General features: G+C 42.8%; 1 protein-coding gene and 2 non-coding genes across 6 annotated transcripts in view; 1 reads left to right on the plus strand and 2 right to left on the minus strand.

The window, feature by feature from the left end:
• The first annotated feature begins 530 nt into the window (after positions 1-530).
• On the plus strand, positions 531-668 carry LOC119948444. Its single transcript, XR_005456839.1, has one exon. It is a non-coding gene; the product is annotated as a small nucleolar RNA SNORA7 (small nucleolar RNA).
• A 7,210-nt stretch (positions 669-7,878) lies between these two features.
• LOC119948600 lies at positions 7,879-8,016 on the minus strand. Its single transcript, XR_005456985.1, has one exon. It is a non-coding gene; the product is annotated as a small nucleolar RNA SNORA7 (small nucleolar RNA).
• A 5,804-nt stretch (positions 8,017-13,820) lies between these two features.
• SNX2 (sorting nexin 2) overlaps positions 13,821-24,308 on the minus strand; it is a 61,862-nt gene continuing 51,374 nt past the window's right edge. For 2 of the 4 annotated variants that reach the window (XM_038770053.1, XM_038770050.1), the window contains 6 exons: positions 22,499-22,704; positions 18,708-18,851; positions 18,173-18,184; positions 17,155-17,235; positions 16,957-17,028; positions 13,821-15,934 (listed from right to left, as the gene is read on the minus strand). In XM_038770053.1, the coding sequence (XP_038625981.1) occupies positions 15,884-15,934; positions 16,957-17,028; positions 17,155-17,235; positions 18,173-18,184; positions 18,708-18,851; positions 22,499-22,704 (566 nt within the window). In that variant the 3' untranslated portion in view covers positions 13,821-15,883. The remainder of the gene's footprint in view (positions 15,935-16,956; positions 17,029-17,154; positions 17,236-18,172; positions 18,185-18,707; positions 18,852-22,498; positions 22,705-24,308) is intronic. The other 2 variants (XM_038770054.1, XM_038770051.1) reach the window with 1 other exon arrangement.

Genomic DNA, 24,308 nt, shown 5'->3' on the forward strand with positions numbered 1-24,308 from the left:
GGGGATTGAGAAAGTGGATGATATGATCTGGTCCTTGGTATCAAGGGAGTTACAATCTAATGGGGGATAACGCATGAAGTGCTTAGTACAGTGCTCTGCACACAGTAAGCACTCAATAAATATAATTGAATTAATGAATGAATGAACGCAAAAATGGATCGTGCAAGTAGACAAAAAATAACATGGCGTAGTGGATACAGCATAGGCCTGGGAGTCAGAAAGCCATGGGTTCTAATCCCCGCTCCACCACTTGTCTGCTGTGTGACCTTGGGCAAGTCACTTCACTTCTCTGGGCCTCAGTTACTTCATCTGTAAAATGGAGATTGAGACTGTGAGCCCCACGTGTGACTGGGACTGTGTCCAATCCGATTTGCTTTTATCCACCCCAGCGCTTAGTACAGTGCCTGGCATATAGTAAGCACTTTACAAATACCATAATTCAGCGCTTAGTATAGTGCCTGGCACATAGTAAGTGCTTAACAAATATCACAATTATTATTATTGTTATAAGCTAGAAATAGGGAGCAAAACCCCTTTCAGGATTGCATCCGGAGAGTTTCCATTACTCTATCAGTTTCGGCTACAGGAGGGAGAGTCAAGCAGAGGCATACCCATTCCACTCCTAGCTTGGGCAGTGGCTTGCAAGTGGAAGGCAATCTGCTACAAGTCAACACTCACCCTTGCTGGGCAGCAGTAGCACAGAAGATAGTCAAGGATGGACACTCAAGTTTACTGCGCGGAAGAAGGCGCGGAAGTGGAAGTAAACCACTTCCATATTTTTACCAAGAGAACTCTATGGATACACTACCAGAATGACTGCAGGTGGTGGTGGGGAGTTCTGGAATAGATGCGTCCATGGAGTTGCTGTGGGTCGATTCGACAGCCTAAGACAACACAAGGGAGCAAAAGGAAACAGCATGGCCTAGTGGAAAGAGCACAGGACTGGGAATCAGGAGACCTGGGTTTTAGTCCTGGCTCCTCCATTTTCTGGCTGAGTGATCTTGGGCATGTCCCTTAACTTGTCTGTGCCTCATTTCCCTCATCTGTGAAATGGAAACTAAATACCTATTCTTCCCCCTCTCAGACTGTGAGTCTTCTGTGTGACTGGGGCAGTCTGATCTGATTGCATTGTATCTACCCCAGTGCTTAGCACAGAACTTGGCCCAACATATATGACAATTATCATTATTTTTCCTGCTAGATTGTAAACTCCTCTATGGCGGGGATTGTATCTACTTAGTCTGTGTGCCTTCCCAAGCATTTACTGTAGTGCTCTGCACACAGTAAGCACTCATTAAATATCACCAATTGATTGAAATGGGACTTACAGAAGGGAAATAGTGTCCAGTGGAGCAGGTATGAAAATAATGCTGACAGCCTCTGGAAGGGAGTGGATCTTAGCAGATTTACCATGGAAGGGGAAGAGATGTGTTTTGACAGAAACGGGAGGCCATTTAGGTGTGGAAAAGAGCAGGAACAATGACTCAGAACAGAAGAGATGAGTAAACAAAGTGATGATCAATTTGGTTGAGTTGGCACAAAGATAATGAACAGGTAAGTAGGGATAAAAGAGAGGTTTTGTTTCTCTGATATTTGTAAAGGGCTTACTATGTGTCAAGCAGTATCCTAAATGTTGAGGCAGATATAAGTTAATCAGGCTGTATATAGTCCCTGTCCCACATGGGACTCACAGCCTGAGAGGGAAAACAGGTATTGAATCTCCATTTTGCAGTCGAGGAGACAGAGGAACAGAGAAGTGAAGTGACTTGACTAAGATCACACAGCAGGTCAGAGGTGGAGTCGGAATTAGAATCCAACTCCTCTGGCTCCCAAGCTTGTGCTTTATCCACACTGCTTCCATAGGATTGGAAGTTTGGAGGCGAGCCAACATCACTATCCTTCCTGTCTCACAAGCCCACAATCTCGGCATTATCCCGAGCTCCTCTTTTTCATTCAACCCGCATACTCAGTCAATCACCAAATCCTATCAGTTCTGCCTTTATAGCATCTCTAGATCCTCTCCATCATTCATCATTCATTCAGTTGTATTTATTGAGCACTTACTGTGCGCAGAGCCCTGTACTAAGTGCTTGGAAAGTACAATTCAGCAACAAATAGACACAATTTCTGCCCACAACGGGCTTGCAGTCTAGTACTGGGGAGACAGGCATCAAAACAAGTAAACAGGCATCAATAGTATCAATATAAATAAATAGAATAATAGATATATTATTAATATAAATAAACAGAATTATAAATATGCACATATATACACAAGTGCTGGGGGGAAGGGAGCAGGGTAGAGCAAAGGGAGCGAGTCGGAGCGATGGGGACCGTTACTACGTAGGTCCAAGTACTTATCATTTTCCATTTTCATTACTGTTTCAGTCCCCTTGCTGGCCTCCATGCCTCCAGGATCTTCTGTCTAGACTCTATAGTGCACTCTGCTGCCTGGCCTGAATCATTTCCCTAAAAGATATTTCCCTTCATGTCTAACTCCTCAGAAACCTCCAAGGGTTGCCCATCCATCTCTGCATCATGCAGAAAATCCTCACCATCGGCTTTAAGACAATCAGCTCCATTCCTTCTACTTTTCCTCACGCCTCACCCACTACAAACCAGCCTGCATACTTCGATCCTCTAACACTAACCTTCTTTCTGTCCCTCAGTCTCATCTCTTTCATTGTCAACCCGTCTCACACCCCTCCATCCTGCCTAGAACTCCCTTCCCCTACATATCCAAAAGGGAATGTATCCACCAACACCGTTATATTGTACTCTCTCAAGCTCTTAATGCAGTGCTTAACAAACACGATCGTTTGATTGATAGATTTATTGATCCCCACTTTCAAAGCCCTACTAAAATCATGTCTCTTCTAGGAAGGCTTCCCTGATTAACCTCTCATCTCCCCACCCTCCTCCTGCATCACCTAAGTACTTAGGGACACCGATTCCCACTTCTTGGAGGGAAATGGCACGTCTAGGTCCTGAGAGCCACTTCTGCATCTATTCATTCATTCAATTATATTTATTGAGTGCTTACTATGTGCAGAGTACTGTACTAAGCTCTTGGGAGAGTACAATATAACAGACACAGTCCCTGCCCACAACAAGCTTACAGTCTAGGGGTGGGGGAGACTGACATTAATATAAATAAATGAATTACAGATATGTATATAAGTGCTGTGGGGCTGGGAGGGGGTGAATAAAGGAAGCAATCAGGGTGACGCAGAAGGGAGTGGGAGAAGAGGAAAGCACTTAGTACAGTGCTAAGAGCTTAGTACAGTGCTCTGCACACAGTAAGCGCTCAATAAATACGATTGAATGAATGAAAGGAGGGTTTAGTCAGGGAAGGCCTTTTGGAGGAGATGTGCCTTGAATAAGGCTTTGAGGTGGGGGAGAGTAATTGTCTGTCTGATTTGAGGCGGGAGAGCATTCCAGGCCAGAAGCAGGACGTGGGCGAGGGGATGATGGTGAGATAGACAAGATCGAGGTACAGTGAGACGGTTAGCATTAGAGGAGTGAAGTGTGTGGGCTGGGTTGTAGTAGGAAGTAGAGAGGTGAGGTAATAATGGTAATAATAACGATAGTATTTGTTAATCACTTACTATGTGCCAGGCCCTGTATTATGTGCTGGGGTGGATACAAGGAAATTGGACACAATCCCTTTCCCATGTGGGGCTCACAGTTTCAATCCCCATTTTATAGTTGAGGTAACTGAGGCACAGAGAAGTTAAATGACTTGCCCAAGGTCACACAGCAGACAAGTGGTGGAGCTGGGATTAGAATCTATGACTTTCTGACTTCCAGGCTTGTGCTCTATCCACTAGGCCATGCTGATGGAGTGCTTTAAAGCCAATGGTCAGGAGTTTGTGTTTGATGCAGAGGTGGTTGGGCAACCACTGGAAGCTTTTAAGGAGTGGGAAAACATGTTCTGAACCTTTTTGTAGAAAAATGTTCCGGGCAGTAGAGTGAAGTATGGACTAGATTGGGGAGAGGCAGGAGGCTGAGAGGTCAGCAAAGAGGCTGATACTGTAATCAAGGCGGGATAGGATAAGTGACTGGATTGTGGTAGCGGTACAGATGAGGATGAAAGGGCAGATTTTAGCAATGTTGTGAAGGTGGAATCAACAGGGTTTAATATGGATTGAATATGTGGTTTGAATGAGAGAGAGGAGACAAGGATGATACCAAGGTTATGGGCTTGTGAAACAGGAAGTATGGTGGTGCCATCTACAGTGATGGGAAAGTCACGGGGAGGACAGGGTTTGGGTGAGAAGATAAGGAGTTGTGTTTTAAACATGTTAAGCTTGAGGTGATGGAAAGACATCCAAGTAGAGATATCTTGTAGGAAGGAGGAAATGCAAGACTGCAGAGAATGAGAGAGATCAGAGCTGAAGATGTAGATTTGGGTACCGTTTGCATAGAGGTAGTTGAAGCCATGGGAGCAAATGAGTTCTCCAAGAGAGTGGGTGTAGATGGAGAATAGAAGGGGACCCGAACTGAACCTTGAGGGACACCCATCATTTAGGGGTGGGAGGCAGAGGAGAAGCCCATGAAGGAGACTGAGAATGAGTGGCCAGCTGAGAGGAGAACCAGGAGAGGAAAATGTCAGTGAAGCTGAGGTTGGATAATGTTTTCAGTAAAAAGGGGTGGTCCACAGTGTTGAAGGCAGCTGAGAGGTCAAGGAGGATTAGGATGTAGTGGTCATTGGATTTGGAAAGAAGATCATTGGTGGCCTTTGAGAAGGCAGTTTCTGTGGAGTGAAAGGGATGGAAGCTAGATTGGAAGGGGTCAAGGGGAGAATTGCAGGAGAGGAATTTGAGACAGTGGGTGTAAACAACTCACTCAGGGAGTTGGGAGAGGAATGGTAGGTGGGGGATGGGGCAATAACTGGAGCGAGTTGTGGGGTCTGGGGAGGTTTCTTTTTTTTAAGAAAAAGGGAAGACATGGGCATGTAGGGAAGAAGCCATTGGGGAGAAAACAGTTGAAGATGGTTGTTAGGGAGGGAAGAAGGGAGGGGGCAAGTGTTTTGATAAGGTGCAATTTAATGGGGTGAGATATGCAGGTGGAGGGCATGGATTTTGAGAGAAGACAGGAGATCTCCTCTAGAGATACTGCTGGGAAAGATGGGAGAGTTTCGGTTGAAGCAAAAGGAAGCATCTTTTGCTCTTAGACTTGGCATTCCTTGGAAATTACTCTAATTGAGCTATATTAGCTTACAAATGCCCAACCCTCTTTTAGAAGGTACAGCTAATGGACTGAGGGGAAGAGAAGTTTAGATTAGCAAAGCTTCCCTAAAGAGAAAAAAATTCCCCAAGAGGCAAAGGGCGTTTTCTGCTCTTAAACGGGAACTGGAAATAGCAAAGCTTTTCAGAAAGCATTGCCCATCTGCAATGCTCAGGGGTGGGACTTTAAAAAAGGGGACGTATGGGTCATTTTCTCTCTGGTTTCCCTACTGCCCTGCCTCTCGGCTTCTTGGTTATCCACCTAGTGCCTGGAGTTTTTCTACTGGCTATGCTCCCTTTGCTTGGCCTATTGGGTTTTCCACATCATGAATGATCATTTAATCACCTTTTCCAATTTATAATGTTCGCAAAAGTTTAGGCCAGGTAATAAGGATCTGAACTCTCTTTGACTTTTTCCTTTCTCTGTTAATTCTAGCTCTCCTCTGATTAAACTCATTTGTGAATATTGTGCCTCTAAATACGGACCACTCCTATCGGATTCAAGGCACTCAGTTGGCTCTCTCCTTGCTCCTTGCTTATCCTGCTCCTAGTTATCCTCACTCCTCTCCCACTACAACCCAGCCCAAACTCTTCACTTCTCTAATACCAGCCTACTCACTGTCCCTCGCTCACCTCACCTGCCATCAACCCCTTGCCTGAACTCCCTCCCCCTACATAGCCCACAGACCAGCCCTCTCACCATTTTCAAAGACCTATTGAAATCCATCTCCTCCAGGAAGTCTTCCCTAAATAACCTTTCATCCCCCTCTCTATTTTCTCTTCCTACTCTGTCAGCCATAATTTATTTGAATGCCCATCTCTCCCAGTCAATCAATGAATGTATCTATTGAGCACTTATGTATGCAGAGCACTGTACTAAGCACTTTGGCGAGAACAATATGACAGAGGTGACAGACACATTAGACTAAAGTCCTTGAGGGCAGGGATTATGTCAACCAATTCTACTGCACTCACCCAAGTATTTAGTATAGTGTTCAGCACAAAGAGCCCAATAAATAACACTGATTGATTGATTGATAGATTGGGATACTTAATGATACTCTGGGGTCCCTCCCAGTAACTTTAAAGGAGCTGGGATTTCTCTTGGTGGAGTAAAATCTCTGATTTTTATCCAAGATACTAGTACAAAATGATTGGAACCCAACTCTCTTAAAACTCCTTTTTGACAAGTTTAATTTGCTATTTAGACCTGATCTGCCTGTCTTTATGGACTTCCCTGTTTTCCTCAATTGTGTGAACTTTCCAATTTTGAAAGGTTGACTTTTTGCCTCTGATGATCTCTTTTATACTGCTGGTTAGCCATTCAGGGTTTCTGTTTGGATATCTGCTTTTGTTTGCTTATTTTGCTTTGTTTCTGTGGCAAAAATTTTACCTGAGCATGTAAGGCAGTGGCTGGGTTGTTGTTGCTGTTGTTTTTAGCAGTCTTCATGAATTTAATGAGTGACTTGAAATGCTAGATCTTCCTTTCAGTTTTTTTTCCCTAAGATTCATGTTTTTTTACAATTGCCTTTTCTAAAATTGAGTGTTTGTGTTGGGTTTTCTGCCTTCCCTGACCCTAGTGATAGAATATACATTCTAGAATACAAAATAATGATGAAAGATGGACCACAGCCATTCCAATGCGTTTGCCTAGTAATGAGAATTCTAGATTTGAATGAGATTGAGTCTATAAAAGAACCTTATAAAATCATTTTTATCTAAAAGAATAAATTCAGATGTAATTCCAATCAGCATGCCAGGCATTTTCTCACATCCAAGTTGTGTGGAAATATCTTTCCCAACTACAGATTTATTTGCCCTGATATCTAACATCTATAGCCACATTTTATATAGTTCATCATCCCTTAGTTTGAGGTTTTCCAGATGGCATAGTTGCTTATAAAATTTCTGAACAATAAATGCTAGTTACTTGATAAAAACGTTTGAACACAAAATGAGCTTTTCCACAAGTCAAAATCAAATCTGAATCCCGGCCACTGTGACCCAATGAGTCCCTTAAAATAATCAAAACCACACAGAAGCCAGGGAAGGATGCTTGTCTTCTTTGGCCTTTCACCTTGACATGCAGTTAGAGAGAAATTGCAAAGAATTTCAACCACCAAAAGGTTACAGCCATTTTCCTGATGCAAAGCTAAGCGAAAACCCCCAAATGGCTACTGATTTTACTCGTTGCTGCCTCATGCATGGCCAGCCATGTGTTTTACATGTGTCAGCCAGCCAGCCATAATTTAATAATGGTGCCAACAGCTAGTGTGATGAGTGTGAGATTTCATGTCATAAAGGAGCTTGGGGTTTAGGAAGTTCCCCAACATTCACTAAAAGCTTAGGTTTTCCCAGTTTCCCCAGGATTGCTTATTAGTGGTGGTCCTCTCATCTTTCTCGGACTTCTTGATTGCCAGGCCAGGGTCTTTTGTTGTTGTGCTGTCGAGTCGTGCCCGACCCATAGCGACACCATGGACACATCTCTCCCAGAAAGCCCCACCCTCCATCTGCAATCGTTCTGGTAGTATATCTACAGAGTTTTCTTGGTAAAAATACAGAAGCTGTTTACCATTGCCTCCTTCCATGCAGTAAACGAGTCTCTACCCTTGACTCCCATGCTGCTGCTGCCCAGCGCAGGTGAGTTTTGACTCATAGCAGATTGCCTTCGACTCGCTAGCCTCTGCCCAAGCTAGGAATGGAATGGATATGCCTCTGCTTGACTCTCCCTCCCATAGTCAAGACTGGTAGAGTACTGGAAACTCTCCAAGTGTGACCCTGAGGGGCAAGGGGGTCTTTTAGCAGGATAAAAATGCACAGTAGTGTGTGCCAGTTAACTAATCTAATCATTAAACACAAAGTCATGGGAAACGGAAAAATATTTGGTTTCATTGAAAAGATGTCTGCCCCAAATTGGGATCCCATGAGGCTCAGGTTTCAGCATGGCATAGTGGATAGAGCACAGGCCTGGGAGTCAAGGGTCATGGGTTCTAATCCTGGCTCCGCCACTTGTCTACTGTGTGATCTCAGGCAAGTCACTTCACTTCTCTGGGCCTCAGTTACCTCATCCGTAAAATGGGGATTAAGACTGTGTGCCCCACGTGGGACAACCTGACTACCTTGCATCTACCCCAGTGCTAAGAACAGTGCTTGGCACATAGTAAGGGCTTAACAAATACCATCATCATTATTATTATTATAATTGAATTGGTCCCATATTCTACAGAGCAATGGAGCTGGTTAGCTCTAGGGAACAGATGAGGTAAAGAATGTGGAGTCTTCAGGCTTCAGGAAGAAACTGGTGAACAAGCCCAAAAGGGACAGGATCATCAACACCGAACAAGTCAAGAAAGTAAGAGTTGGATGTACCTGGGTTCTAATCCCGGCTCCGCCACTTGTTAGCCATTTAACCTTGAGCAAGTCTCTTAACCTCTCTGTGCCTCAGTTACCTCATCTGTAAAATAGGGATTAAGACGGGGGCCCCCTTGTGGGACATAACCTGTGTCCAACCTGTATTTACCCCAGTGCTTAGTACAGTACATAGTAAGTGCTTAACAGATACCATAGAAAAAGGATTGAAGATGAAGCGCTGACCAGAGACTTGAAATGAAGGGCATTTTCCCCTCTTGTTGGGCAGTAGTCCCTATCTTTGGGTCCATGCTGGTACCATCTTAAGAAATGAATTGCTCTTGGAGGCCTGTGGATGAAGCTTTTTGCAATATTTCTCCCCATCTCCCACCCAAGGAGACTTTATCTATAAAGCTGAAAGATGGGCTATTCCAGGTCCTCGGGACTGAAAGCGTTCTCCAACTGACCACACTGCCTGCAGACTTTCTCCACTTCCCACTCATCCATGCTGTTTGCTGCTGGGCTAAAAACAGGCCAGACAATCTCAAGGGAGGGAATGTTGCCCCAAAGCCAGCGGGCATGGATATTCCAGGAAGAAGCAAGAGCAAGCAGACTTGGGCCTGGTTAAGTGAAGATGGGTCACCTTGATGATGATTATGATAATAACAATAATGGTATTTGTTAGACACTATGTGCCAAGCACTGTACTAAGGGCTGGAGTAAATGCTGGGGCTCAGAGCCTAAGAAAGATAATAAGGTCAGATGATGATGATAGAGTCTCACATCCAGAACAATGGATGAGCCTCGAACTCGAGGCATCAGGATCAAGACTTGGATTTTGCACTTGGATTTGCACCTTTTATTCACCCCTCCTTTGGCCCCACAGCACTTACATACAGTGCTTAAACGCTGCACATATATAGGATTAAGCGCTCAAGTGCTTTTCGTATATAGGTTCAATCAATCAATCGTATTTATTGAGCACTGTATGCAGAGCACTGTATTAAGTTCTTGGGCAAGTATGACAGAAAAGAGGTGGTAGACACGTTCCCTGCCCCTGACGAGCTGCAGTCTAGAGGGAGACACAGACATTAATAGAAACTATGGATATGTACATTTGTTAATATGGTACTTGTTCCTTCCCGTCTCACAAGCCCGCAAACTTGGTGTCCTCCTCGACTCCGCTCTCTCATTCACCCCTCACATCCAAGCCGTCACCAAAACCTGCCGGTCTCAGCTCCGCAACATTGCCAAGATCCACCCTTTCCTCTCCATCCAAACCGCTACCCTGCTCGTTCAAGCTCTCATCCTATCCCGTCTGGACTACTGCATCCGCCTTCTCTCTGATCTCCCATCCTCATGTCTCTCCCCACTTTAATCCATACTTCATGCCGCTGCCCGGATTGTCTTTGTCCAGAAATGCTCTAGGCATGTTACTCCCCTCCTCAAAAATCTCCAGTGGCTACCAATCAATCTGCGCATCAGGCAGAAACTCCTCACCCTCGGCTTCAAGGCTCTCCATCACCTCGCCCCCTCCTACCTCACCTCCCTTCTCTTTTACAGCCCAGCCGGCACCCTCTGCCGCTAATCTCCTCACCATGCCTCATTCTCGCCTGTCCCGCCGTCGACCCCCGACCCACGTCATCCCCCTGGCCTGGAATGCCCTCCCTCTGCCCATCCGCCATGCTAGCTCTCTTCCTCCCTTCAAGGCCCTACTGAGAACACACCTCCTCCAGGAGGCCTTCGCAGACTGAGCCCCCTCCTTCCTCTCCCTCTCTCCATCCCGCCTTACCTCCTTCCCTTCCCCACAGCACCTGTATATTTGTATATGTTTGTACATATTTATTACTCTGTTTTACTTGTACATATCTATTCTATTTATTTTATTTTGTTAATGTTTTGTTTTGTTCTCTGTCTCCCCCTTCTAGACTGTGAGCCCACTGTTGGGTAGGGACTGTATATGTTGCCAACTTGTACTTCCCAAGCGCTTAGTACAGTGCTCTGCACACAGTAAGCGCTCAATAAATACGATTGATTGATTGTTAAGCGCTTCCTATGTGCCAGGCACTGTTCTAAGCGCTGATCCTTGTGCAAAGGCAACGCAGAAGGGCATGGGTGAAGAGGAAATGAGGGCTTAGTCGGGGAAGGCCTCTTCGAGATATACTTTTAGTAAGGCTTTGAAAGTGGGGAGAGTGACCATCTTTTGGACATGAAGAGGGAGGGAGTTCCAGACCAGAGGCTGAACGTAAGCTAAGGGTCAGCACCGAGAAAGATGAGATAGAGGTACATTGAGTAGGATAATAATGATGGTATTTGTTAAGCACTTACAATGTGCCAAGCACTGTTCTAAGTGCTGGGGGAAATCCAAGGTAATCAGGTTGTCCCATGTGGGGCTCAGTCTTAATCCTCATTTTACAGATGAGGGAATTGAGGCACAGAGAAGTTAAGTGACTTGCCCAAAGTCACCCAGCTGACAAGTGGCGGAGGCAGGATTAGAACCCATGCCCTCTGACTCCCAAGCTCAGGCTCTTTCCACTAAGCCACGCTGCTTCTCAAAGCCTATAGTAAGTTGTTTCTGTGTGACGCAGAAGGGGACGGGTGCCATCACTGCAGGTCCTTTGAGGAGTGGGGAAACATGGACTTAACAGTTTTGGAGAAAAATGATTCAGGCAGCAGAGTGAAATATGAACTGGAGTGGGGATAGACAGCAGACAAGGAGGTCAGCAAGGAAGCTGATGGAGTAATCAGCATAGCTTAGTGGAAAGAGCACGGGCTTGGGAGTCAGAGGTCGTGGGTTCTAATCCCAGCTCCACCACTTGTCAGCTGTGTGACTTTGGGCAAATCACTTCACTGGGCCTCAGTTACCTCATCTGTAAAATGGGGATAAAGACTGTGAGCCCCATATGGGACAACCGGATTACCTTGTATCTACCCCAGTGCTTAGAACAGTGCCTGGCACATAGTTAAGTGCTTAAATACCATAATAATAAGAATTATTATTATTGTTAATCAAGGCAGGATAGGATAATTGCTTGGATTGATGTGGCAGCTATTTGGATGGGCAGGAAAGGCTCGATTTTAGCAACGTTGTAGAGGTTGAACCAAAAGGATTTAGTGATAGACTGAATATGTAGGTTGAACGAGAGAGAGGAGTCAAGGATAATGCCAAGGTTATTGGCTTGTGAGACAGGGAGGATGGTGGTCTTGTCTACAGTGATGGGAAAGGCAGGGGAAGGACAGGGTTTGGGAAGGAATATGAAGAGTTCCGTTTTGGACGTATTAAATTTGAGGTGTCCGTAGAACATCTAGGTAGGGATGTCCTGAAGGCAAGAGGAAATGCATGACAGCAGAGAAGAGAGATCAGATCTAGAGATATAGATTTGGGAATCCTCCACCTTTGCAGAATGATTACAAGATGAATTTGCAGTCAAAAAGACCACAGCATAGTACTGAGCTGCTGCGGCATAGCACTGGGGCCCGACAGGCAGTGGGCCTGGTATCAGTGCAGTTTTCGCTGCCCACGTTAAACCAGTTATTTTTCAGGGTTCCTGCTGGACCTCCTCATCTTCGTAAAAACCTCAGGTGACTCCTTGGACAGAAACCTTCCCTGTCAATGGCCGAGCCCCAGCAGGCACAATTAGGACAAGAACTGGGTCTAGAACCCAAGTCTCCTGATGTCCAGAGCAGTGTTTTTTCCATCAGAGGAAGAACGTGGTCATAAGCTGGCTCCGCTTCCCACCCTGCTGTGACAAATGACCCCTGCCAGTGGGGCAAAAGCAGGATGGTGGGCTGGGTGGTTTGAGAAACAGGGTGGTCTAGTGGAAAGTGCACAGGCCTGGAGCCAGGAGGTCTGGGCTCTAATTCCGCCTCTGCCACTTTGCCGTGACCACGGGCAAGTTACTTCTCTGTGCCTCCGTTTCTTCGTCTGTAAATGAGGATTACGTGTTGTCCCTCACCCTTAGATTGTAAACTGTGTGGAACAGGGACTGATCCAACTGATTATCCTGTAACGACTCCAGTGCTTAGTACAGTACTTGGCAGAGAGTAAGCACTTAAATACCACAATTTTTATCCTTCACACTGTTACTTGGGGTAAAAGTCAAGTGAGGTATTGAAAAATGTTTGTGGCTGCACATCTATTAAGTCTCGGTGAGGCTACCGCTGTAAGCTCATCATGGGCAGGAACGTATCTGTTTACTGTTCGATTATACTGTCCCAAGTGCTTAGTACAGTGCTCTGCACACAGTAGGTGCTAGATAAATGACTGAAGGAATGAATAGCACAGTGAGATGGTTATTTGTCCCTGCAGTTTCACAGAATCCCTCCAGATGACATTCACGACCGTGTGGTGATGGTAGACCCTTTTCATAGCAGCCATAGGTATCACCTCCATGGAGGTGGGTAGGATGATGGCCCCCAAGGTGAAAACCTACATGGGTAAAGCCATTAGCTTCACCCAGATTCTGAAGCAGGGAAGGGGGCTGTAGCTAGCTTGTTCAGCTCCCTCAAAATCAGAAACATGGTGGAGGTGGAACTTCTGGCTCCATCTCCTGCCCCTCATTGGCAGGATGCGACCCCCAAGCTCTGCAAGGTTCCTGTCATCCTTACCGGGCCAGGAGACCAGGCCGCAGGCCATTCTTGCCCCCAGCATGCCTTCTTGGACCTAGTGCTGCCATCCGCCCGGGACCACCATCGAGCTGTCCCCTACCCACCTGGGTTGTGAGCAGCAGTTGCTCTGGCTCAATGCGCCAGTGTTGGGCTGGCTCCAGAATTGCTGCAGCTTGCTGAGGATGGCAGTGGGCAGATGGTGCAGGGCTGAATGGCTCATAGGTGCCGGGGTCAAAAATAACATTTGGCCCAGACTTGCAGCTCTGTGAAATTCAGTTAAATGACAACAGCACTGACAGAGTCCATTCACTCAGCACTTCATGTGCAGAGTCCTGTACCAGGGGTTTGGGAGAGTAAAATAGAAATATCAGACACCACCTGCCCTTTTACTTTCTCCCTTTACCCCTTTTTTCTTTTCCTCCTCTCCCTCTCTTTTGCTCCTCCTCCTTCCTCTTTTTTCCTCCCTCACCACCCCAGTGCCCCGACCCAAGTTTTCCCCCGCGCTTAAAATAAAAAGTTGGCACCCAATAGCAGCACATGTATGTTTTTTTTTCTTTCATTGAAACAAAATGGTATTAATTAGAAGTGTATAGCACATTATAGTTTTTTGTGTGTATAAATTCCCATTTACACAAAATTAACATCGTAAATCATGTTATTCTGGAAAATAGTCTCCAGCAATATAATCTTAGATGTTCATAAAAATAAAAAAAAAAGATTAAAAACCATTGTATTGGAAGACATGTCATTTGTTTACAATCAGAAGGTTGCATGCAGATAAAGCAATGCAGGCAAGGGGAAATGTAGTTCTGTACCTTTGCACGTACAAATACAGAGAAATATCTAAATCCAATTTCTCGTCAACATCTTCCTGTTACAGACTTACGTTACTTCGCCGATAAGCCAACACTGGACAGAAAAGAACTAAAGAGGTTAAATTATTGAGATCATTATTATTAATGCAATGGTTAACACCATGTATGCAACGTTCATCCCTCAAGAGTAGACTGTTAAGGTAACCCAGCTAAAAAGCAAGTATTTGCTGGGAGTTCACTGGCCAATTCTGAAGTGGCATTTATTCTTCCAGGTAACCGACAGTCGCTCCCCTGGAACAACTCTGCTATTCGAGAACATGGCAGCAATTGGAGATGATCCAAGTGACTAATATGAAACTGCAAGTCAAGGCTGCCTGTACTTAGTTCCTTGTGAATGCCGAACACCTTAGGATGTCTGCTCTGGGTGATTCCTGTACTTATGTAGAGCCTATTTTACCCACATCTAACTCAAGCTTGTGTGGGGAATAGCTTTCTGGGTTTCAATAATATAGGGTGATATTATTGTAGGCGGTCCATGTCCCTTCCTTACCCTGGCTATTTGCAAAGTCCCTAAATCCTCAAGCCGCCCTCCCCCCAACCCCCTTCCTTTACCTGATGTCAATCCTAGCTCAGAGCCAGGAACGGAGGGACCCTCTTTCCCTGTAAAGGCTGGACCACCCTAATATAGGAAGATAAACAGCATTCCAGTGCCCTAATAAAGTTAGTATACCTGCCAATGGGAAGACTGAGAACTGTGAGGGGGATGGTTTGTTTGCTCCAGTCACCAAGAGGCAAATAAGTCGTCTTGGGCCTCCTCTCTCCACCTACTTACTGAATGCTAGCAGGGTACGCAATGGTCAGAGACAAGCTCAGCCCAGGCAGCCCATTACTGCCGGCTAGAGGCTGGCCCCCAGATCCAACATGCAGGAAAAGAAAAGGCCTAGTGTTTTTAAATACCTAAAGAGGAAAGGACTGAGGGCTCCAAAATCACTTTCAATTTTCAAGGCTATGGGAAATGCACATGATGGCAATGGCTGCGTGGGTAAGCTAGGTTTCTGCACTCAGGAATCACGCAAGCTACACTGCTATTCCCACTGGAATGTTCTCTTCACGTTCCCTTGCAGCAACCTACTTGAAAGGTAAAACTTAGCATAACCATCTGTCCTTTTCACCACGATATACAAAGCATTCCTAGGTTCAGTTAACCGTACAATATTACAGCGCTCTAAGGAAACAGGACAATAATTTTTTGGATTAATAACAGTTGCTTGGTTAGATTTTAGCTTGATTTTGCCTTAGTGACTGGAAATTCCAACTCCTAGTGGCAATTAAAATAGGAGCAGTTGGGTTAGATTTCCCATATCCAAATTTCAAGCAGGAAAAAAAGTTCACAATTAAAGAATACTTTGAAAGGACCCTATATATTTTACCTTGTTAAAATAATTTGTTACTAGAACTTCACAAGGTACATCCCTTTATTATAATTATCACAAAATCAGGATTCTGTACAGGAATGTGTAAGTGAACATTAATCACTGAAATCATTTGTTTGATAAAGATCAGACATACTACGGAACATATTGTAAAGAAAAAAATATTGTAAAACTTTCTGGCCTTGCGGTGCACTTTTTAGTGCAAGTATTAAGACACAATAGTGTTCAATCCAGCAAATTATTGCAGAATGTCATGCCACAGTCCACTTAATTCAAGAGGGTCAGGACATGCAGCTATTAATAAAATGTCATAGTATATAAAAAAAGCCACATGTTAATTCAGAAAATATATAGTGGTTTATTTGGATGATTTTAAAGTGATTTCACTGTGGTATTTAGCATAACCAGGACAAACATCCAGAGAATCTTCAAATTTGGAATCATCTTTATTCTAGGCGATGGCTTTAGCTTCGGGTAGGAATGCCTCCCAGTATTTTATCAGCTGTGTGGAAGAGAACAAAAAGATACCACTGAGCACAATTTTCCCACAAGGGGATATATACTCCTAAAATAAAAATAAAATACTACTAAAAGATACAGAAAGGTCCTAACCAGGTTTAATATTTTTATAGTTAAATTTTACATAACTGGCATACTACGCATCCTGGGGCTGGTATTTTTTTCCCCATGTAGTTCACGGGATAATAAGAGAAAATGAAAACTTGGCAGGAAACTAGAATTAGATCTTCTAGGTAAACAAGATACTACTCAGATTCTTTGGACTTTACAAATATTGGAAAAATATAGTTTTAAATAATTATTGTTCAATGGGATTAAAATCTTTTGATGGGATACAATTCTGTATTCTAAAATGATGGAAAAATTACTAAACTCTTCCCAATTATTTGTGACGAGGATTATGTCCACTTTTGGAGAATTCCAAATTACAAACTTTAAGAAAAACATATGACTATCTACCAGTTTGTATTGAGAATTTTAATTTTTGACTGCTTCACTTGTATATTTTCTTTGGATAAGCTTGAGACCAATATTCCATTTTCCTATTAGGACTGCAATAACTTATTAATGAGAAATAAGATACTCATTACATAAATAGGATTAGTTTCAATGTCTTGAAGAACAGTTAGTTATATAACTGCGAGAAGAACACTTCTCAGACTCTACATGAGACTGTCTCAACAGATTTCATCATGTCTAGTCAGGGTGACAAGTGACACAAGAAAAATCATGTAATCAAATTCACTGGAGATATTAGAACATCCCAAGCAAACTTTAAAGATAATTTTGCATTGAATTGTATTATAACAAAAATAAAACAACTTCATTTAAAAAAATCTGAATCTCCAAATTGAAATTTTAACCATTTAAATGCTTGCTTAGCATATCCTGAAAATTCTACTACAATATTCTATTTACAAATGGAATTTCCAGTTTCGGAAAGGTTGGTACTCAGTACGTGAATTTTATAAAAAAAATTGAAGCCAGTTAGCAAAATTTACTTACCTGCTGTTGTGTTTGCACTAATGATTCTAAGTACTTGATAATAACAATTTTAAAGTCTTTCACACGTTCTTTCTGTTAATAAATAAAGTATATCAATTTAGGTCAAATGTTTCATTGTTGGGACATTTGAATCAGTTTTTATCATGATTTGCAATGCACGTGATTGTGTTCTTGGAAAAGGAAAACCCCAATACATGCCTCAAATCTTCCCACTTCTTTGCGAATGGTTTTGGAGATCTGCTCAAAATCTCTCTCCCCTTGGTGAACCTTGGCCTCCCACTAAGAAAGAAAAACATGAAAGAGATTAGGTTAACATTCTAGATTAACACCATCTTCTGTTCTGCTACAGGCCACACTAAATGGAGTCCCAAGACCACAGCAACTGCTCCTCTTGATATTACCTGCAAGGGACACTTACTGACTGGTTACGCTCCTGTTTCCACACAATAGGAGCCCCTTTGAACATTTGCTACATTGCACTTCCATGCAGCAAAATGACTCCATTAGAATTACCAGCATGCAAAGGACATCACCTCCAATTAAAATGAATTAAAGCCCAGCTGCCAGACACCTGAATCACAAATCAAGGGGGTCATAAGACTCCTTTTGTGATCAGACTACTGACAAAGTAAATGTTGGTACCAATTAAATTCTTGGGCAAGAATGCTAGAGAGATCATATCTGCAATTAATTTATCTTAATATCTGTCTCCCCCTCTAGACTGTAAGCTAGTTGTGGGTAGGGAGCGTGTCTGCCAACTCTGTTATTCTGTACTCTCCCAAGCGCTTAGTATAGTGCTCTGCACACAGTAAGCGCTCAATACATACGATTGATTGAATAATACGTTGTCATTTGCTGCCGCTTTTCCAGCTCCACTTTCAGTTTCAAAACAATAAGATGAGCCAAAAGTAATCTACTCATTTAAAAATACAAAAGTTTTATTCTCTATAAGCCCAAAGAAATGAAGATTCAGAAATCCACAAGGTTATGAATTTGTTCAAAAACAATGTTTTCAATGGCAATGAAAGAAGTCAGTAGACTTCTGCTGAGAAGGGCATGTTGCCTGTATCCATGGAAAACCACTGTGTGGAGTGCAGAAACAAAAACAGTTTGTGAATAGTGACTAATGAAAGCAGCCAAAAAATTGTGATGGTTTAAGCTATGCAATGATGTTTCCCCATATGTGTTTATTCAAATAAATACAAAATTGGCCTACCTCTTCAATTTCCTTAGTGAAGCATGACAAAAAAAGTTTATAAATTATGACAAACCTCTGTATATTTATAGAAACACCATATATACATACATATATATGGGGGGAAATGGTGTGCAAGTTAACATACATGGGAGTGGATTTTACACAAAGTCCTTTTAGCTGGACTATAAAGATTTTGATATGTTTTAATTTTAGTTACCAAAAATTGAGGCAATCCTCAATTAATGGCTTAAAAAGAAACTCAAGAGAATTCTAGTAACAGAGAAGGATATTAGACATTTCCATGTCCACCCCTCTTCTTCTCATTCCAACAACTGGGGCAATACACAGGGCCTTACCAAATCAAAACATCTTGAAACAAGTGGGCAGAACATAAGACTGTTGTTCTAACAACATTCCACAGACAAAATGGGAAAAAAACCAAAGGTGTTCGATGGTTCATAAAATAAGTATATGTAAAATTATGCATTAATGAATGGAGGTGTACATTTTTCATGATTCAAAGGAAACCTATCAAGCATGTACTATTAATTACCTCTTTAATTTCATCTTTAGCTTGCTGAAGTTTATCTGGTTTGTTGGCAAGCTGCATTTTTGCTTCAGTTTCACGCTTTTTCAACAAAGTAACCTGAGCATCTTGCCATTTCTGCCAGCACTTCATTCGATGATCAAACACACCCTGTTAATGAAACATTCTTGAGTGGCAACGTTGTTATGCCATCAGTTTACTTCTAAAGTACCTTTACAGTTATGAGACCAAAGGAAATACGTAGCCTAACCCAACAAACTGAGTTTCTTGAATGTTACTCTTGTTTTAGACATGCACAGTAAGGACTAGAAAGCCATTTTCTAGCAGGTTCAAAATATCTTAAATACAAATAACTAGGTGACCGGAGCTGTGTAGATATTCCGAATCAATTCCAATAGGAAGTTCTAAAATGGTTCACGAGAAAGTGTTTAAAGTTAACTTTGATGAGACATTTCAAAGAGGAGGCTGTGTTGTCAGAGTAAGATATTTAGTGTAATATTAATCTAAGAAGCCACCTTGGGGATGAGTGAGAAGCAGCATGGCCTAGTGGAAACAGTACAGGCTTGGGAGTCAGAGGACTTGGATTCTAATCCCAGCTGTGCCAATTGCTTGCTCTGGGTCCTTGGGCAAGTCACTTAACTTCTCTGTGCCTCAGTTCTCCTGTACTCCCTCCTACTTAGACTGTGCGTCTCATGTGGGAAAGGGGCTGTGTCCAACCTAATTAACTTGTATCTGCCCCAGCACTTAGAACGACATTTGACACATACTAAGTGCTTAACAAATACTATTTGGAAAAAAATTTAAAAAGAGAGGAGGTTATGGAATTGGAATCGATCACTAGTATTAGAGTGCTTACTGTGTGCAGAGCACTGTACTAAGCACTTGGGGAGAATACAATATAAAAGAGTTGGTAGACACAATTACTGCCCTCAAGAAGCTTGCAGTCCATTGGAGGAGCTTATGAGAAGAGCAGGACAGGCTGGTCAGAAACAAGGAAAGGAACAGAAGGTGAAGTGAAAGGTGAACAAAAGTAGCTGGAGGGAGGAAATTCATGCCTGAATGCAAGTCTTTATCAGTCACTAACCCTTAGAGAAACGAGAGTAAAGGAAAGTAGAGAAACAGGTTCTTTCAGGAGAGAATAAAAGGTCTTTAAGGGAGAATGAGTGAGAAAGTACAGGGGTTTAAAATATAGGAGAGATCTTGGTTAAAATTAGAAAGAAATGGACAGCATAATTGATCAAAGGTACAAATGAGAAGAGAGGAGCAGATCATAGAGGGACTAAGGAAGGAGGTGGAGAGAATCAATGATTACCACTAGCTGGGGGTGGGGGGATGGGGACGGAAGGGAGTGGGGAGGAAAGAAGCATATTGGTGATATAGATAGCTGAGGAAAGATGTGGGTTGAGGGCACGTGGGATGATTAAGGGATGATGGCACACGGGAAATGAAGACTCTTCCTTTTTCCATCTTGTTTTTGCGAATAGTATTTATTCATTAAAAGTGTAAGACTCACTCATCTAATGATTCCACTTATTCGTTTATTCACAAGTCAGATAAAACTCCTAAGTACTGCACTTGTAAGGTCTACTAGCACTCACTGACAGGCCACTGCAAATAAAGGAAAACAGGCAATGTAGATTTCTGCTGAAATGCCAGAGAGGTTAATGCAATTTTTATAAAATGACTGACCCTGGTTCAACTCATATCAGCTCTGGTTACATCCATCAAAAAGTCAAAGTACTCAACTACCAGAAAAATGTTTTGTTTTTTTTTTAAAATTCCCCCAAGAGGCATTTCCCAATTAATTTTCTCTTCCTCCCAGATAATATTTCAACTTCTGTACTTAGCACTTATGGTACCCTATTACTTGAGCCCTCACAAATCTACATATCCACTTTCTTTTCCTTCTTCCTCCTATCTGTAAATTTTAGGACTGGGCCTATGTACTAACTCTGTACTAACTCTACTGTACTCACCCAAGCTCTTAGTGTATTGCTCTGCACATAGTAGGCACTCAATAAACAGTATTGATGCAAGTCACATTCCACTTTCTCCACAAGGCATTGTTACTATCTGCCTCCCCCGCTAGACTGTAAGGTTGTTGTAGGCAAGGAATGCACCTGCTAACCCTGTTGCATTGTGCTCCCCCAAGCACTTAGTACAGTGCTCTGCAATGGCCTTCCATTCCCTGGAAAAGTAGAATGCTATCTGTGCCAACACATGAGAGTCAGAAAACATCACAATACAAAAAAACCCAAAATAATAACGGTTTACGATTTTAGCCTTCTTCCATTAGACTGTAAGCATTCAGAGCAAGGGCCATATTTTTGTTGCACATTGTAAAATGAGCTAAAAATATGAGAACTCAAAAATTAATTAATGGAGTACCTAAAAACTGCTTTTAGTTTCAGGGTAGTTATAGTTTTGTTTCTAGTTGTTATGTGAAATTAATTTCCTTGAGCTTACATTGGGCATTGGTCCATTTACACTTTAAAACTTTCCCCAAATGCCAGCAAATCCCAATTAGTTCTTTCCAGCATTAGTGCTCAGGAATATCTAGTTTGGGTTCTTCGAAGAATATTTCCCTGGTACAAATATACTATAAAAGATGTTACATTACAATGGTTTCCATCAGAAAGATTTTGCTAGGATTCCAGCTATAAAGTAAGCTAAACTGGCTAGGCCCACTCTCAAAACCTGGTACACACATACACCCACAGGGTAATGTGTTTGTATGCTTAGGGTGCTTTTTTTTGAGCTGCTTTGGTCAACATTTCACTTAGGTTTTATTGGACATCTTGAGCTTGGGTCACTGTTCATAGCCATCCTGAAGATTCCTAATGAAACCTGTATGAATTCCCATTGTTGGGTATGGGACCGTTTCTATATGTTGCCAACTTGTACTTCCCAAGCGCTTAGTACAGTGCTCTGCACACAGTAAGCGCTCAATAAATACGATTGAATAAATGAATCAAGGCATCTAACAATAACAATAATAACATCTGTTAAGCACTTATTCTACATAGTAAGGCTCAATAAATACCACTGATGATGATGATGATAACGATGATACATGCCAAGCACTGCACTAAATACTGGGGTTTTGGGCAGGGACTGTGTCTACCAACAAGACTGTATTGTACTTAGAACAGTGCTCTGCACACAGTAAGTGCTCAACAAATACCACTGTTTGGGACAGACACAAGATAATCAGGTTGGACACAGTCCCTCTCCTGCACGGCACTCATAGAGTAAGTAGGAGGGAGAATAACTACTGAATCCTCATTTTACAGATGAGGAAACTGAGGCACAGAGAAGTTAAGTGACTTGCCCAAGATCACACAGCAGGCAAGTGGTATAGCTGGGATAAGAACGCAGGTCCTCTGGTTCCCAGGCCTGTAATCTTTCCATTAGGCCATACTGCTTCTCACATCTACTACCTAGCCATGAAAGCCTTCACAACAGTACCCACCACCCTCCCTCCCCACCAAAAAATCAGGTCTTGTGTGTGCAATGCCCTTTTGCCTGTTCTGCATTTTTTCCAGTTCTAAGCAAAACCAATCCATTCTGTTTTCTCTTGTACTATTCAAGCCAACAGAAACTGCCTTCTGGGCAGGCATTCAACTTTCACTCACTAAATCTTTGTGTTTAGTGTGGTACACCACACACTTGAAAATAATAATCAACCATGGTTAATAGGAAATAGTTGCTTTCCAAGCAAAGTCACTGCCCAGGTATATTTTGCATTGGGAAGGAGAAAAAGAGGAGGAGCCAAAGAAGGGGAAAACAGGCCTTACTTTTACTGCAGCAATAAGACGAATGTAGTCACTAAGAAGCTCTGAAAACACATAAAAGTCAGCAAAAGCTTGCTCTTGGTGTAACTGGTCTATCTTCTCCTCAACTTCAGCAAGCTGAGACAAAGCTCTAGATAAAGCAGTGTGATCTTCGGAGCTGCCTAACATGGCAGCACTTTTAGCAAAGGCAGCTGTGTTGGCTGAAAGTTCTGAAACAGAAAAGCATCAACTTTTACTGTGTATTTACAAGGCATATTTCAGTTTACCAGTTTCTTACGGCTTTATGCCGCTATCACAAACTACTTACAAAGAAAATGTTATAATAAAACACATGCTAACTGCCCTGATCTGAAATCATCAACAGAATTTACCGAGTGACTGCTGGCAAAGCCTTGAATTAGGCACTTGGAAATGTACAGCAGAAATAAAAGACATGGGCCCTGCCTTTGAAGTTCTTCTGATCTAATTGGAAAGACAAATAGTGAATAATTACTAGAGGTAGATAAATAACAAACAGATATCCATATGAAGGCTAAGATGGCAGATGAGGTGACGGGCACAAAGATGGAGAATTAGGGAATATCTGTCTCTGAGGAGATGGCTTTTTAGGAGGGCTTAGGGTTGGCAGATTTGAGAGGAAGAGGAAGATCATCATCATCATCATCATCAATCGTATTTATTGAGCGCTATGTGCAGAGCACTGTACTAAGTGCTTGGGAAGTACAAATTGGCAACATATAGAGACAGTCCCTACCCAACAGTGGGCTCACAGTCTAAAAGGGGGAGACAGAGAACAAACATACTAACAAAATAAAATAAATAGAATAGATATGTACAAATAAATTAAATAAATAGAGTCAAAAAATATGTACAAACATATATACATATATACAGGTGCTGTGGGGAAGGGAGGGAGGTAAGATGGGGGGATGGAGAGGGGGACGAGGGGGAGAGGAAGGAAGGGGCTCAGTCTGGGAAGGCCTCCTGTAGGAGGTGAGCTCTCAGCAGGGCCTTGAAGTGAGGAAGAGAGCTAACTTGGCGGATGGGCAGAGGGAGGGCATTCCAGGCCCGGGGGATGACGTGGGCCGGGGGTCGATGGTGGGACAGGCGAGAGCGAGGTACGGTGAGGAGATCAGATGCAGAGGAAGATGCAGGTACGGGGAAAAATATGAGCAATGAATGGGTTGGAGGCAAAGTCCAACTAAGAAGTTTGGTTGGGAAATGTGAAGAACACACACTAAAGAGTAGCAGAAGAAACCTCTGTCAAACCCACATCACTGGGGTTTTAGATAACATTCATCAATTTTTTCCCAAGTTTTTATTAAAGATAGTTTCAAAAGCCTACATCAATATACCTTTTTGATATATTCTCAGACTTCCTGAATGAAAATTTAACCAAACGTGATGCTTGTCAGAAATGTAACCTTAGTGACGGATGAGACTTTACTGAATTAAATTAGGGATCAAAATAGTGGAGAGGTGGAGAAGTCAAGCTTATCATGCTTGAGATGGACTACATTTGGTCGCATAAATCATATGAAATTCAGCAAGCCTTCTCTATCCATCAGTCCACGCCCCACCCTCCCACCCTCGACTCCCATGTAAAATGGGATTTAGGTATCACCAAATTTTCCCACTAGGTTACTAATATTAATCCAGCCTAAAATACTCGGATCTTCACACAGGAGGCAGAAAATGCAAATATTACTCAAACAAATTTCTTTAATCATTTATATTTTAACTCTATGGGAAATTAATTTCAAGACCAAGCCAGGGACTTGCTTCCAATCAAGGAAGTGAGACCACTGCCCAG

This window comes from Tachyglossus aculeatus, chromosome X4 (assembly GCF_015852505.1).
Source record: "Tachyglossus aculeatus isolate mTacAcu1 chromosome X4, mTacAcu1.pri, whole genome shotgun sequence".
NCBI lineage: Eukaryota > Metazoa > Chordata > Mammalia > Monotremata > Tachyglossidae > Tachyglossus > Tachyglossus aculeatus.